At 33.2% G+C, this 17,236-nt stretch overlaps 1 protein-coding gene across 2 annotated transcripts in view; it reads right to left on the reverse strand.

Annotated features, from left to right (window-relative positions):
• Positions 1–446: 446 nt before the first annotated feature.
• Positions 447–17,236, reverse strand: part of PPP4R2 (protein phosphatase 4 regulatory subunit 2) — a 50,452-nt gene continuing 33,662 nt past the window's right edge. For both annotated transcript variants that reach the window (XM_065933280.1, XM_065933279.1), the window contains exons 3-9: positions 16,045–16,215; positions 6,150–6,243; positions 4,622–4,659; positions 3,782–3,856; positions 3,408–3,545; positions 2,453–2,742; positions 447–2,197 (exon numbers count right to left, since the gene is read on the reverse strand). In XM_065933280.1, the coding sequence (XP_065789352.1) occupies positions 1,881–2,197; positions 2,453–2,742; positions 3,408–3,545; positions 3,782–3,856; positions 4,622–4,659; positions 6,150–6,243; positions 16,045–16,215 (1,123 nt within the window). In that variant the 3' untranslated portion in view covers positions 447–1,880. The remainder of the gene's footprint in view (positions 2,198–2,452; positions 2,743–3,407; positions 3,546–3,781; positions 3,857–4,621; positions 4,660–6,149; positions 6,244–16,044; positions 16,216–17,236) is intronic.

Consider the following 17,236-nt stretch of genomic DNA (forward strand, 5'->3'; position numbering starts at 1 on the left):
ATCCCTTAACAAAATAAAGGTCACTACAAATGAATGTCACATTTAAAATTTGTTTTAACATTTTTGCAAAGTTCTTAAAAAAATTTACAATGTGTGATTTTTCTTCTCTCTTGGATACAGTAAATAAATCAGTACTCAGTTTTTATTTCAACTATGAGACATATTTCACAAATATATCATCTAGCTGCTGTGAATCTGACAGTCAAGTCAGTCAGTAGTATAATACCCTACAGACATAAACAGAGCCAACTCATTTTGGTATTTTTAGTCATAGCAATTGAAGTAGTCAAAATGCAAAACTTGTGGTGGCTGCCCAAGTCACCCCAGAGCATATGATACAGTGTGAGAAAATGTTTGCATCGGTTTTATAAGTTCATCTGTGTACTTCAGGTATCTGAAATTAAAAAAGGGATTCTTGTATATTTTGATAAAAATGTACTCGAGTATTTCGTAACATTAATATTTATTGCTTTATATGAATACTGTATTGAAAGCCCAAGCATTCAGTTTACACACAGAAATTATACAATTATATACCGCTTCACAAAGGCAGTGAACACATTACATTCTACAAAATCTACTTTACAGAAATTTAAAAATTCTAAATATCAAAAGGTACAGCTGAAGAAACAGGTATAAATTTGGCAGCCAGTAATTTAGACAGGGAAATTGCAGCTTGCACATGACTTTTAAATATGTGAATTTGAAAATATTGAGTTTAGAGTAACCATTGTGCTTTGTGTTGATCTGAAAAATATAACACTGGCTGTCGAAGAAGCATGTTCAAAAATATTTAATTCACTTCAAAATGTCATACAAATTACGGTGGCTTCTATGCACCCCTAAAGCTTCAGTCATTTAGCTCTGGTACATTACTAAAGTAATATATTAATTTTTCCAGTACAGTGGTGTTTCATACCATTGACATTTGTATACTCTAGAATAATTTAGAAAGAAATGTGTACTATTCACAATGTTCAGAAAAACAAGCAAAAAGTAAAGGAACCAGCCTGGTTCTTCTGAGATGGTCTCATGTCAGCTTTATAAGCATTCATTCTGCAAAATAGTAAGCTAATGTTTGAACACAATTTCCAAGATAAAGCACATTTTCTCATAAATAATGAAGTCTTTTTCTCAGGCACCTCAGAAGTATACAAAAGAATTTAGTTTGAACAGATCTCTTGGAATGTGTTTAACCTGGTATTTCAACAGACTTAAGATTTCCAGGGTTTCACAGGGGCCAGATTTTATCTGAATTACTCAGAAGAGAAAGAAACTGTCTTCTGAAAGAGGTGAACTCAATTATTACCAATAGAAAAAGTATCCACTGTATTCATCTCTTATAGAAACAGAAAAATATAACATTTCCCCCTTAGAATAATATATATATGTATATATGACTTAAAGTTCCATTGTACATAGTCAAACAATAAAATCTGGAAACCAGCATGAAACCCTATAGTTCACATGTTAAAATGCTGAAACTATGACCAAAATATGAAAACTACTAGAGCTGTCAGAAAGACAAGACAAAAGCTTTCTTGCATATGTAATAAACTAAATGTGATAATCTCCAAAAAAGTTTTCAAAATTATAATTATTTTCCAGTTTAAAATTTTTAACCCTAAAAAAAAAAAAATCTATACACAAACCACTGATTTGACCAGACCAAAAAAAAAGTCAGCGGTAAGCAGGACCCAGAGGAGCTGATATTCACAGTTCTTACATGAATAACTCTTTCAGGATTTATCCCATAAAGTATTTTATTTTACAACCTGCTTCTCTTGTAAAACTAAAGGTCCACTTTATTACATAAACGTTTTATACAGTGTAAAACCAGAACTGTATGTAAAATACTGCATCTAAATATTTCTAAATAGTTAGTCTTGTTCCATTGGTTCATCTGTGACTTCTGTGGCTTCATCATTCTCCATGGGTGATTCTGAGAGAACCTCTCCAGTTTTACTGGAATTAGATCCTACTAATTCTTCTGTTTCATGGCAATCAGAACCACTACTTACAGGGCCTGCATTTTCACTACCTTCTGAATGTAAACCTCTCTCAACTTGAGTCAGATCAGATTCTTCCATTTGATTATTTTCCTCAGAAGTCTCTTCATTCACAGTTAAGGCATCATCAGATTCTTTTTCTTGATTTTTTCTTTCTGCGATCATTTCTCTTGATGTCATAAAAGACTCTAAAAATAAGCAAATGTTGTTGTAGTTAAATTTGATTTTCAAAACACCTCCACAGTTAAGTTTCATGAATTCTGATATTCTACAGTTCAAATCATATCCCCTGAAACTCAGCAGCAACTACATACAGGTGGGAGAAAAAACCCAACATCAGCATTATAAGGAGTTCCATTATGTTAAATTCTTTCACGCAAAAATGAAGTACAAGTATTTGAGGATCTCCTTACTCCACCCTTTTACAGATGGTCTCTAAATACCTTCTTCTTCCTCTTCATCCTCTTCTTCATCCTCTTCTGTACAGTGCTGCCTGGTACAACTACTTTCTTTGTCTTTATTCTGAGATGAAGATGGAGCTTCTGTTTCTTCTACCATAACTGAAGAAATTTCACTGGAAGATGTCTGACTGGCCATCTCTCTGACTTCACTTTCTTTGTCGAACCTGAGTCTTTTTACCTCATGCCCTTCCGCCTCCACAGTATCTTCATCTGGATGTTTATTTTTTATAGGGCTCACCGAGGAACCTTCTGATTCAGATGTTGAAGAGTCACTGTAATAAAAGTATCATTAATAAAACTGTTCCTTCATCTTGTACATTCTATTTTTAAGTTCTAATAATATATAACTTTTACTGTGCAAGTTAAATTATAACATCTGGGCAAAGAAAAACAAAGAGAATAATTCCCAAGACACCTAAAATGTTAAACATTTCCCACTAGGACTACTCAATAAATTACATGACTTTTGTGTTCAATGCTTTAGCGAGTTAAATGTCCTCTTAAAATAAAACTACAGGTTCCCCCTTGAGACATACTCTTAATTCCTCTCACTCACATCTTTCCCTTAATGTGATAACAAAAAGATAGGATATCAACAAAAAGATTTCCTTTTATGATCTACAAAGAGAAATGATTCACAGAATTTGAACTCATTTACAATTATCTTCTCCTTCAAGTAATTTTCTAAAAGAAAATAATTTATCATTATCATTTTCTTAACACCCTATTACAAATAGAATCTTCCCAAACAAGCAATTAAAAGTCTTTTCTCTGCCCACTGTCAGCATATGCTAATGCCCTTTTTAAGTGCATTAAAATATCTTCTCCTCAAAACAACAGTAAACTGTAAATCATAAGTAAGGAGTGCTAAAATACCATCAATAAATGTAATTTTTTTGGGAAAACACTTGTTTTCAAAAATAAATCACATACAAACCTGTGATTTTTGTCTTCATTTTGCTTTGACTCTTTGCTGTCTGTGCTCTCAGGCAAGCCGTTTGTTGTCATGGGAACTGACAAAGGAACTTTTGGTCGATTAAGTGGCCTGGGTGTTCCAGGCCCATTTATATTAGACCTACGGTAAGAGAAATGAACATCATTTTTCCATTTTTGTAAAAAAATCAACCCTCCCAAGGTTTATATGCACACATCACAGAAATACTTTCAGAACCAAGGTCACCAAATTAATTCTTTTTGGTATATCATCCTATACCTGCCATAAAATTCCCAATTTTTAAAAAGTACATTGAGTTTCCTATTCAAAATTAAGAAACTGCAGCTCTTTGAATAAGAAAAAATCAATAATCTCACCTCTCAGTGTAACTTGGTGAATTTCCAGGAAACATAACACCATTCATTCGATTTAAACTATTGGAATTGTTCTTCCTATGAGAGGGAAAAAAATTTTTTATGGATAGTTCAGTTAACTTTGATAAGAATCAAGGGTCTAAAAAACCTTTTGTAAGACTTCAATGTCACAGAATCAAACAAGACTTCTCATAGAAATAACCAATACACAAATATATTCTTCAAGAGTTCTGAAACAAATTCACCATAATCGTTCTATGAAATCAGGTATTTTAACTATTAAACCAATGCTTCTCAACAGGGGGCAATATTTTCCTACAATCCCTCTTCCCTCACGCCATATCCTTAGCGAACACATTTAGCAATGAATAAATACATTTTTTGGTGGACGTAAGGGGGACATTACTGACATTCAGTGGAAGCCATGGACACTGCGCTAAACTTTCCGTAATCCCAGGACATCCACTCCTAATAAAATACCAGTGGTACCAAGGAATGTGCCCTACACTGCTACCTAAATTTACTATGTAACTCGTGACAATCGGAAATGATAGTCCATCATGAAGAGCAATGTCATCAAGATAGTACATAAATCCAACAATGTTAAGACTGCAGTAAATCATGAATCTATTTAACAGAAATCTTTTCACTGGGAAAACATACAGGTAACATTTATTGGTAATATTCTACTCTGGGAACTGGTTGGTAGTTTCATTAAGTATTTACAAATGTTACCATGCTTAATTATATATAAAATAATTACAACATATTTTTAAGACATATATTAAAAATGAAAGAACAGAATATAATATACCAGGAAAAAAGAAAAGCAGCTATACTTACTCTGAGGAAGGATAAACACAGCTAACAACCATCACATTCTGCAATAACAAAATTTACTGATTAATATGAGGAAATGTACAACATAAAGTTTACCTGTTTTTAATTTCCCAAAGTCACCCCGGTATCAAGTTTCCATGTATTACATTTTTACTAATAAAAAAAATGGCTAAAAACAAAACCTTCAATAAAAAAGTAAAAACTAGAACAGTAGCAACAGACCAAACTCTAATAACTTACTGAGCTGTCTGTTTCCACAGTCTCCTCTTTTTCCCAGTTGCTTTGGACATTGTTTTGCTTTTGACATTATGTATTTTATGTATTGTTATGTAACAGAACAGAACCATGTTCTCTTATTTTAGATAGAATCACACCAAGATATTTAGAGCTTGAAGTATTTAGGCCTTATAATAATAAATTTCCCTGTAAAGCAGTACCCACTCAAAAGCTTGATGTATAGCATGATACACCTCAGGGACAGAGACACAAACCTTTTTATAACCTTCCTGATAATCATAACTCTATCAATAATTTAATATTCATTGAAAGTTTGCTGAGCCGAAGTAAGTGCTTTATAATTTAATCCTCCTCACAGACCTATTATGGTCCACATTTTACAGATGGGGAAACGGAGACCTGGATACGTAACTGGCCCACAGCCACACAATTATGACTACTGTGACACCGCCTCTTCATCCAAAGATTGCCAAAATTTAAGTACTGACGTCTCTGAACTGGTAAGTACTGAAGAACCATCTCAGTTTCCTGCCCTCAGAGCTCAACAAACACATTAATCCAGTTAGACCCTAAGATCTATTTTAAATCACTAGGTAATGATTTTGGATTCCTGCTCCAAGGGTAAAATAAACAGATTTGAAAAGAAACTTAAAATGTATACTAGACTGTATTTTAGGATCAGTCACTATAGGAATTAGCAAAACCAATGGTCCACAATCTCAGTTCACATGTAGCTCCTTCATTCATTCTTCACTCCACACAAGCCCATCTCTTGCTTTTCATTCTCTCAAACACTTTGATGTAGTTGTCTCTCAGATTATTGCCTTTGTTCAGAATGCTCTGCCCTCTAACATCTCCTCACCCACAAAAAACCTAACTCTTCTCGTATTCTTAAATGTGACATAATCCTTCTCAACACCTAACTTAAATGCTTTGTATTAGTGATTTTTCCACATTGTGTACCTCTGAATTCTAGAACTAAAGAAACGAATTCTGTAGATAAGTTTGCAAAACCCTCTATCTTTAAGATATCAATTACAGAACTTCTCAGAACTATTAATATGTTAAGATTTACTAAGAATTTCCAAGAGACAATAATAAACTGCTTTCCCCAAGCATAAGCATTCTTCTGTCTTCCTCCTATTAAATCTTTCTCTGAAACCTAGAACATAATTTGGGAAAAACTTCAGGTAAGCTGAGAAACCTATTTCAAGACAAGATGCCTGAAGTAGAGCCTACTCAAAGAAAATCTATTATGCTACAGTTTAATATAATTCCATTATACAATACATACCTTTTCCACTCCTCTGAGAAATTTGTCTGTTCCCGTATAGTTTCTCCTTGGATCTGTTAGTAATTCACATAGTCGCTGAATAGTAAAAGGTATACTGCAATAGAATATAATTTTATATTTAAGATTATTAATTTTCAAGAAAATTAAAAACATTACTCTCGCTATTTCAAGCTTTATCTAGTCACCCATGTTAAGCTACAAAAGAAAATGCTACAAATGAATGGATGGCAAGACAAAAAGCACACCTGTTCTCTTTGAAAAATAAAACAATTTCCCCCCCTTCCCTTAAAAAGCAATAAAAAAGAACATCCAAAATGAACAGAAAGCTTCAAAACTGAGAAAAAATTTTAACACTCTTATTTTTGATAATTCAATTTTAAGTTTATAAGAGAGGCAACACAAATAAACAAGTGAGAGTTTATTTAATACATAAACTTTCTCAAGCATTCTTTTGCACACTAATTTTTTTTTTAGTGTTCAAATAAACTACAAATGCTTTGTTATCAGATAGAACATGAAGTGATTCCAATGAAAAAGTATTATACAGTTCTGCTCCATAATAAAATTTTATATACAACCTATATGTTTCATCAAACTTAAAATACATACAAACACACACACTCTATAGATCTGCTAAGTACCTTACTGACAACTTTACCAAATACTTACAACCACAATCAAATTTTCACCTGATCATAGAAAATACAAATTTGAGACATAAATTGGACCTAAACTGATTTTATAAATGAGTGAGTTTTTATCTCACACACTATTAGCATTCCTCAGAATTACAATATGAACAGCAAAATCTCACCAAAGATAATGATAAATGCAGTTAGAACGTGTGTATGTAAACTTCAGGCTTCAGTATCTGCCATATAAAATCTACTTATTCTCCTTATAAAGATAATTACAAAGCCTCAAATTAATAGTTATTATTTACGAAGTTGTTTCTTGTTTACAGGCAGTTCAACACAAAATTCTTCCTCTCCCACAATGGAAGGCAATTTAGTGATTAATAGTGCAGAACTCAAACTCAGGTTCTCGAACTTCAAATTCCATGTTCTCTCCTCCACTGTATCACACACACACAAAATAATAAATGAACATTTTCTAGCTAGCTGGACCAACAAAGTTTAGTTCTTATATTCTTAGCATCAGTACTATTCTTTTAGCAAAGTTCTTTGAGTTTCTGAGAAAGAGTAATATTTTTTTTTTTACATTTCAAAATCAGAGTAAAATACACTGTCAAAATAAAGCATCTTGTTTTTCCAAAATGTGTCTTTTTTTCATATTTGACTGAAAGTTTCTTAAAGGCAGGATCTCTTCACATACATAACATTCAATATATAATATATATATATATATATATATATATATATATATATATAAAACCATCATGGACTTCAGAATATTAGTGGCATACTAGCACGTTGCCCCTAGTTGAGCTCATTGCTTTCCAAATCCAAAACACCCACATACTCCCCCTCAACCCTATTCCCTCACTGACGATCTCAGACTGATACTATAATTAAAAGTTTTTATACATTTTACAAAATAAGCAAAGTAGGATCCAGTATTAAGGACACTCAAATACTATTTACCAAATACTTAAACAGTAATAAACTATTTTAATACTAGTTATGTCTATTCCTTCAGCTAAATTTCCTTCACATAGACAGCAGTGTTTTCTCTTAAATTAAAATTAACCATAAAACATGAGAATCTTTCAACTTCCTGCTTAATCGTGGTTGTAGACAAAAATGTTTTGGCTAATTTTCCCTAGAAAAGTAGTTAAAATGGGTAGTCAATTATTAACACTGTATTTGTGGGTAAATGTTAATACTGCTTTAGAAAGAAAAATGTATTATGTTTGCATAAACAAAATAAGTTTACAATTAAGACATTTTCAGAAGCTTTTAAAGTCATTTTACCAAGTGTCCAATAGATGGCACTAAGATGTTATACAACTCTCGCTCAAGTGAACAGTTTTAAAATACAAACACTTCCTGTAAATCAAAGTACCCACTGGAAACAATTATAATTTTGACAACTGCATTGAAGATCTCTTCATGAAGTTTGCACTTTTTAATCTTTTACATAAACGTGAGACTATAAAGCTAGTTTACTCAACAGCAGACTTGAAAGACACTTAAGGTAAACAATTATGACAGCAAATGCTAATAAAACTGTGTACACAGTGCTACAAAAAAAAGAATAAATTGTATGCCAGGGAATCGAGCATAAACATGGGAACACGTAATTTGAGGTGGGTCTTTAAAAGAAGGTATAAAAATAAACCAGGTAAATCCAAAATGAATGCTCAGTACGACTCTATGAAAGGTCTGCTTTCTGTTATTCTTCCACTACACATAAGCACACAAGACAGTTTATTCTAACTCCTGAAAACATTAACAATTTTTCTAATAAAAAATTATCACTAGCTAAATTAAGACATGTGCTAAGAACAAAAAAAGAGCAAAAATGAACACTACTAACTCTCAATGAAAAATATGAACCAGAATCCTGAAATTGGGAGAATGGGGAAAGGTATTTATTTATTAGTAAAGGTGCACTGTAAAACAATTAAGTAGAAAAATATTTTGAGTTATTTAAAATGCATTCAGTTTATTCTGCATTACCTATATGTTACTTGTCTACATCATAAGATGAAAACTAAGATTACGTAAGGAACTGGAAGAAAAAAACTTATTAAGGATATGATTAGTGTGCATTTTGTTAAGCAAAGCCCCCAAAAACTGTGTCTACAGTATCTGATAAAACACTAGTTACACATAAGGTAGCATGGCTTTAAAAAACCGATACTGGCTAACCCTCTGGGACGCTGAGCCCAGGCTGAATCTACCTCTTTCAGGTCTTCACCGCCTCTTCTGGCAAACAGAGATCTGAAAACACACTTCTTAAGTAGTTACCATTAGCGCTGATACATAATGCATATAAACCACTTGAAAGTGAAAGTCACTCAGTCGCGTCAAACTCTTTGCGAGCCACGGACTATATACAGCACACGGAATTCTCCAGGCCAGAATACTGGAAGCCAGTCCCTTCTCCAGGGGATCTTCCCAACCCAGGGATCGAACCCAGGCCTCCCACAGTGCAGGATGATTCTTTACCAGCTGAGCCACAAGGGAAGCCCAAGCATACGGGAGTGGGTAGTCTATCCCTTCTCCAGGGGATCTTTCTGACCCACGAATCAAACTGGGGCATCCTGCATTGCAGGCAGTCTTTACCAGCTGAGCTATGAGGGAAGCCCATAAATCACTCAGGGCCTGAAACACTTAATGAAGTGTTCAATAAATCTTAGTTCCTATCATTATCCCAATTTCATCTGATATTTACTGTATATTTTGAGAAGGCACAAACTCTCCAGAGACCAACTATGGTGAAACAAAACAAAAAATATTTTTAAAAATATTCCTTTTAATTCCAAAAAGTAACTAAATCTGATGAAACAGGATCACACGTTTTACATTACGTATACACCTTAATTTGCCTGCAATCTGTCTCCATCTACTGACTTAAAAAAAAAAAATCAAATCTTATGTACCTAAAAGCTATGGGAATTCAAATATCAAAAATGCTATTGGGATGGGGAACATATGTAAATCCATGGCTGATTCATGTCGATGTATGGCAAAAACCACTACAATGTTGTAAAGTAATTAGCCTCCAACTGATAAAAATAAATGAAAACGAATGCTGTTGAACAGAGAAAGACATCTAAGCATAAATTAGAAACTGTAAACACCAGGCTCTAAAGTTAGAATTTCCTGTCTTGTATTTTAACCTGAGAAAGATTCTAAGTGACTAAAATTAATATCTTTAAATTTATCTGTTTAAATGTTTGATCATCAAGATGTGCCAATATTTGGATATACACCAAGATATTCAGCTGGAAAGAAAGCACCCATCAAAAAAAAAAATCTTTCTTACTTCTACATAATATAATTATATGTATGCTATATAGTTATATACTGGGCTTCCCTGGTGGCTCGGCTGGTCAAGAATCCACCTGCAATGTGGGAGACCTGGGTTCGATCCCTGGATTGGGAGATCCCCTGGAGAAGGGAAAGGCTACCCACTTCAGTATTCTGGCCTAGAGAATTTCATGGACTGTATGGTCTGTGGGGTCACAAAGAGTCAGACACAACTGAGCGACTTTCACATGTTAGATAAGCAATGTTTCTCATTAAAAAAAGATAAAGGAAATTAAAACACAGAGACCATTAAAGTAAAAGGCTAAAGAGCTAACCATAAAATCAGACATCTGATTTAAAAAATGCTAAAATAGCCAATAACTTTTATGCATAAAGGTACAATTTTTACATCTTTATTTTCTATTAATGAATGCATTTATACTGTCTTAGTTAACAGAATTACTATCTAAGTGGAAATTAACAAGTATCTCTTAGATATCAAAGATTAAATGTACTGAGTTTTGTTTACTCTAAAGTCCTACCGAAGTTAGTAATCACCAGTGGATTTTGGTGGGAATGCAAACTAGTACAGCCACTATGGACAACAGTGTGGAGATTCCTTACAAAACTGGAAATAGAACTGCCATATGACCCAGCAATCCCACTGCTGGGCATACACACCGAGGAAACCAGAACTGAAAGAGACACGTGTACCCCAAAGTTCATCGCAGCACTGTTTATAATAGCCAGGACATGGAAGCAACCTAGATGTTCATCGGCAGACAAATGGATAAGAAAGTTGTGATACATATACACAATGGAATATTACTCAGCCATTAAAAAGAATACATTTGAATCAGTTCTAATGAGGTGGATGAAACTGGAGCCTATTATACAGAGTGAATTAAGCCAGAAAGAAAAACACCAATATAGTATACTAACACATATATATATGGAATTTAGAAGATGGTAACGATAACCATATATGCGAGACAGCAAAAGAGACACAGATATATAGAACAGTCTTTTGGACTCTGTGGGAGAAGGCGAGGGTGGGATGATCTGAGAGAATAGCATTGGAACATGTATATTACCATATATGAAACAGATCACCAGCCCAGGTTGGATGCATGAGACAGCTCAGGGCTGGTGCACTGGGATGACTCAGAGGGATGGGATGGGGAGGGAGGAAGGAGGGGGCTCAGGATGGGGAACACATGTACACCCATGGCTGATTCATGTCAATGTATGGCAAAACCACTACAATATTGTAAAGTAATTAGCCTCCAACTAAAATAAATAAATTAAAAAAAAAAAAAAACACAAAATCACTAGTGGAATCTTGTGATACAATCTTACTTAAAGCAATATGTTCTTTCTGGATCAGGCTTTAACATCTGTATAAATATATACATGTCATAAATATTCATGTGCATGTATTTTATACCTCAAATGTTAGAAATTGGGATTTATTGAAAACAGCATTGTAAGTTAAGAAAAAGAAGAATTTGGCCCTTTCAATAATGACAAATAACCATAAACTAGTATATATGTCATTTCCCACCCTAAAAGAAATTGGCAGCAACTGACAACACTCTTAACCAGTTAATCACCTTCTACAGTGCCTGAATTACTTTACTTGCTTCAAATAAAAATGTTAAGAAAAATTCATTAGGTTTCTGTTATTTCCTCTCTTTCAATTATAAGATTTGATTAAAGACAGCATCAGATCAAACCCTATTACCACCACACAAGCAAGGCAAGGCAGTCAGGGGAGTAAGGAGGGAAGGCTACTAAGCAATCCTGAGTCTCAACAAGTTATGCTAAAAAAGGTAATACAGAAAAATAAATAAATTTCTTCCAATAGATTCAATATGCTCAACAAATACTGACACAAATAATGAACATAAAATGCAATAACTCTATTTTCCCCAAGAGGAACAGGTACACCAGCAAGCAGTAATAGGTAAAAGGAGTAAAAGAATCTAGTAACAAAAGGCTAGAATCCATTCTCTCACCCTTGAATAACCTTAAGCTAACTATAAAGCAAACAATACAAAATCAGAAAAGGAGTAAATGTTTTACATCTACAATCCAGATTTTAAAGTACTGAAAATCTTGTATATAGACCTTTAAAAAAGTATGAAGAGGCAAACCCTCAGGTGCAGAAACTTACAAGGTACCTGCGCTGGTGCACATGAGCATATAGACAAGTCATTCGGTGCAAGAGGGAGGGGACGTGTGTACCCATGGCTGATTCATACTGATGGACACAGAAACCAGCAAATCATGGTAAAGTAATCATCCTCCAATTAAAAAAATAAATTTTAAAAAATAAAAAAAAATCATTTCAAAGTTTTCAGGACTAAGCGAACTCTAATTATGTACGTTAAAATAATTTTTAAAAAATAACTTCAGAGAAGAAATTTTATAGTCAGGCCATCATGCCAAAAGATAAGCACTCCTCAGTTACAACTGACACCTTAGCAGTGATATAACAAAGATTTCTAGGCATCAAATGGTTGTGCACTTTGCCTAAATGCTCTCATAAATACACAGCCATGCCTTTTCAGTCAACTACCCACAGCAAGAGACGCTTACTGCTAATTTAAGAGAAGTCTTAGGTCTAACAGATTGTCAAAAGCAGAGGAAGACTTAAGTAATTAAATTACATTCAATATTCTTCCACTTTAGTAATTAGAAGGATATAAAATGATCTTTTATAAACTACAAGAAATGTAAGTTATATTCTCTCGCCCTCTCAAAATCTCTCTTGTGTACCATTCATTATAGGAAAAGAACTACTGGCTATAAACTGTTTCTTAAAATTACATTCAGTTATCTATGGTAGGAAGCAGATTTTCATAAACGGCCTGCTTTGAGTAATCCCAGATACTCGTGTTCACTATAGTCCCACACTTAAGGCATAAAATGTCTTTTAATTGACCATTCATTGATGTCTCCAATTTCAATAATTTTTAATTTTTGGTGTTTCTCACCTAAGAAACTTTAACTTCAGTTCTGTAGAATAGCTATAGTCCATCTTCTATAAAATGTTAAAGTTCAAAAGTAATTTTAAAAGGGCAAGAAAATATGACTAAAATTTTTTTAAAAGTAACCTTGAGCATTCATTCAACCATGTAAATTCTACCATGCCCCATTAAACAAAGTATAGATACAGAAACATGCTTTTTTTATTCCCTTTGCTCATTCATTCAGTATCTGTTTGTCTGATAACCTATTATATTCAGGCAATTACTCTTCTAGGCCTTGGAATGCAAAGATAGCCACCCTTGGTGTCCAGAATCTTACAGTTCAGAAAATCCGGCCAACAAGTAAATGGGTAATTTCTGCTTAAAAGAGGAAAAATTTATATACTGACAATACTAGTTTTAGAAAATAATCTTTTCATGTCAAAACAATTTGAAGCATTTATTATAGAGCTTTCACTAATTAAAAACAAAAACAGCAAAACGAACTTACCAATAAGAAAACCACTGAAAGATAAGAAAAACCAAAAAAGATATGAAAGAAACCAATTCATAAAAGAGTCATTAAAGACATGCATGCTCCATTTCACTTGCAATCAGAGAGGCACAAATTCACGGACATACCCACAAAAATACTGAAAAAATAAACGGCATTTACATATAACACAGAAGCATAAATGAAAATATTTTGTGAGGTCAATCTGGCAATATTAACAAAAATTTTAAGTGTGCATACATGATAACCTAGTAATTTTTTCTACAAAATAAAAAAAGGAACAATAAATCTATATATAAATTCAACATACGCCATTCATCATACACAAAAATGTATGTACAAGGAAGCACACTACGAGTACTTTTAACAGCCAAAAAAATAAATGCCCACCAAGGGAACAGAAAAAATGAACTACATAACCTGTTAATAACAGAAAATAATGCAGCCATTTCAAATGAGGACAAACAGAACACACAGATCTAACTGTACTGACATAAAAGTTTCAAAGCTCTTCTAGAAGTAAAACACAAGCAGCATACAGTATGATCCTACTGTCTTTTCTTCACATACTCCTAGGACAACTGAGGATATTTTTAAAATTATGAAAACACTATTGTAACTTTTTTAATTTAAAAGATGATCTATTACATAGAGCAGAAGTATACTGGCAAAGACAAACCCTCCGACTAGGTGAAAAAGATGCTGGTTTTACTCACCACTGAGGAAAACAATTTTTAGAGCAAAACTAATCAATGTATATTCAAACACAGAAGTAAAACTGAAAACTATTACAAAGATGTCTCAATGCACCACATATCAATTTATTATGATATAGATAAAAATGGGTATTAAAAATGAAAAATACTAATGTATCACTGATTAAGACTTGGATTCTGCTTAACAAAAATAATTTGTTAACTGCCATTTTGAAATATCAAAGTAAAAATTATATTTACTTATGCTTAGGCATTTAATGACTATTCAGGTCATTTTCAGAGGTAGATCAATTACCTATTCAACAAATTATGGTGTGTGTGTGTGTATAAAACACCTTGGAGAAGGAAATGGGTACCCACTCCAGCACCTATTTAACAAATTAGGAAATGAGAAATATTTAATACCTACATAGCTGTGTTTCATCCAATTTCATGTGTTAAGAATTGAAAATGGTATTACTAATTTAGAATCACAAGTAGCTTCACATTCACAAAGCAGCGGTATAATTTGACCTGTTTGACCCTAACTCTTAATTTTAAATAAGCCATAACTTACTAAAATAAAAGATGAGTTACCATAATGTCTAAGTACTATCAAACCTCTGCACTATTTATAAACATCCCCAAGATGTATTCTTAACCACATTCAATAGTAAGCCTTATGTAACATACTTCCAGTACATAGCATGTGGCTTCATCTTGGTATATGCTTTAAAAAATTAGTAAGTAAATATATGCATACAGTTAAATAATTTTCACTAATACAACAAGGTACACAGTGAAAATAAGTCTCCCTCCAATCCCAAACCCCTAAGAGCAGCTTTAATTTCTCCCAAAATTATTTCAGCAACATACCCAAAACCAAAGTTTAAGAATTAGATAACTGAAGTTAAACTGCTAAGCAGTGAAACATGATATAAAATAAAGGTTTAAGTGAATTACACTATCTTGTTGCAAATCCCACGTGATTAAATATCTGAAGAAAAAATTGAGACCATTCATGCTACCTAAAAATACAAATGAAATCCCGTTAAAAACTGTCCCTAAATGTAAATTCATGGTTACCATACCCACAATTCACTAAATTAGGTATTGTCATTCCACACTCCAAATTATGCCAATTTAAACACAGAACAATTCAATGTCAAAAATATTTCTTGCCTTCACTAGAGAGAGCCCTAAAAATACAAAGTCCTGAAAAGGAAGCATTTAAAATAACAGACTATGACACACAATTTAAAAGTCAGCTTCATTTTTAGTGGAGAGTAACTTTTCAGTGCAATATTTTATAAGAGGCTAAAATGGTTCCTTACTAGAGGGAAAAGAGGAACTCTTACAAAAATATTTTTAATTAAAAAGTAGAATCTAAGTAGAATCCTTTCATAAACTACTTTTAATTTTAAAAGAAATGTTACTTACCTCAATGACAGACAGGTTCCAAAGTATAAAGATTTATAATATCAAATATAAAATAGAAAAAATTTTAAATATTTGATGTTTCCACTGTCACACATATTTGAAGTCTAAATGCCACTGAACCATATAAAGGTGGTTCAAGTTAAAAAAAAGCTGTCAAAATTTTAAACACTTGTAAAATGGAACTCAATAACATCTATCTATCTATATATCATGAGACATAGAGATCATTCGAATGAATAACCAGTTATCAAACAACTAGACACTTCAAAACTTACAGGAAAAAATGTTTAATGATCTGCTAAAAATTAAACCTTTAAAGTAGAATTAAATGCATACCCATTAAATCCAGTGACAATTTTCAGTATTCTTTCCTTCATTTCATCAAAGGGAATATATTCAACATTAGGGTTGGGAGGACCTCTTGGTTCAGGAGCTGAAGTTCTGAAATCATCCATCACCTTCTCCAGTTTGAAAATAAAATAGCCTTTAAACTGTGACCACTGAATCCTGTAAGTAAAAAATTTTAAAAATATATATAACACCACAGAGTCACAATTCTTGGACAAAAAGCACACATACAGAATACATCACAACACTAATACTAACAAAATTAAGATCAGGAAAAGTAGTTGCGAGAATGACTTTGTTCAGCAGCCTGCACCATGCCTGATCAATCTAATTCACAAGCTCCTCCTTGGTTCCATCCAATTCTCCCAAACTCCGTATCCAAACAAATCCTAAATCAGATTAAAATCTTCAAAATTAATTACTGGTATTTCTAGTTGAAAGCTTATTGTTTAAGTCCCACTTTCCACATTTTAAAAACATTACTTTGACTCCATCTCTTTACAACAAACCAGGGAGGTGTTACTGTCCCCACTTAAATTAAGTTATTAGAAGCTGTCCCAACCTTAAATTTACAATTGTAAGTGGACAAATAAGAATGACTCCCAAACCCTAAGCTCTTAACATCCAGGGTATAAATAACGCTTATGTGTGTGTGCTCAGTTGCTCAGCTGTGTCCAACTCTGTGACCCCATGGACTGTAGACTATCAGTATCTTCTGTCCATGGGATTATCCAGACAAGAATACTGGTGTGGGTTGCCATTTCTTCCTCCAGGGGATCTTTCCAACTCAGGGATTGAACCCACATTTCCAGCACCGGCAGGCGGATTCTTTACCACTGAGTTACCTTGAAAGCCCCCTATAATGCTTATATAGACGAGTAAATTTTCTTGTCTTGTTATCTGCTAAATAGTAAAATAAACTTCAATTTCTCCAAGTTCTTTTGCTTTCAACTAAAATTTTTTTATCTTATCATTGAAAAGGCATATAACACATGTTCTATACAAGACATATTTTTCAAAGTAAAAAGTTCATTAATATCTGTATGTAACTGTCACATATGTTCATGAAAATATAAACATCTTTTTATTCCTTGTCCCCTCACATTTTGCCACTAATGTAAGGAAATTCTGTGACAAAATCTGTCTGAACAACCTAAATTCTAAGAGATACAAGGGTCAG

This window comes from Muntiacus reevesi, chromosome 4, assembly GCF_963930625.1.
Source record: "Muntiacus reevesi chromosome 4, mMunRee1.1, whole genome shotgun sequence".
NCBI lineage: Eukaryota > Metazoa > Chordata > Mammalia > Artiodactyla > Cervidae > Muntiacus > Muntiacus reevesi.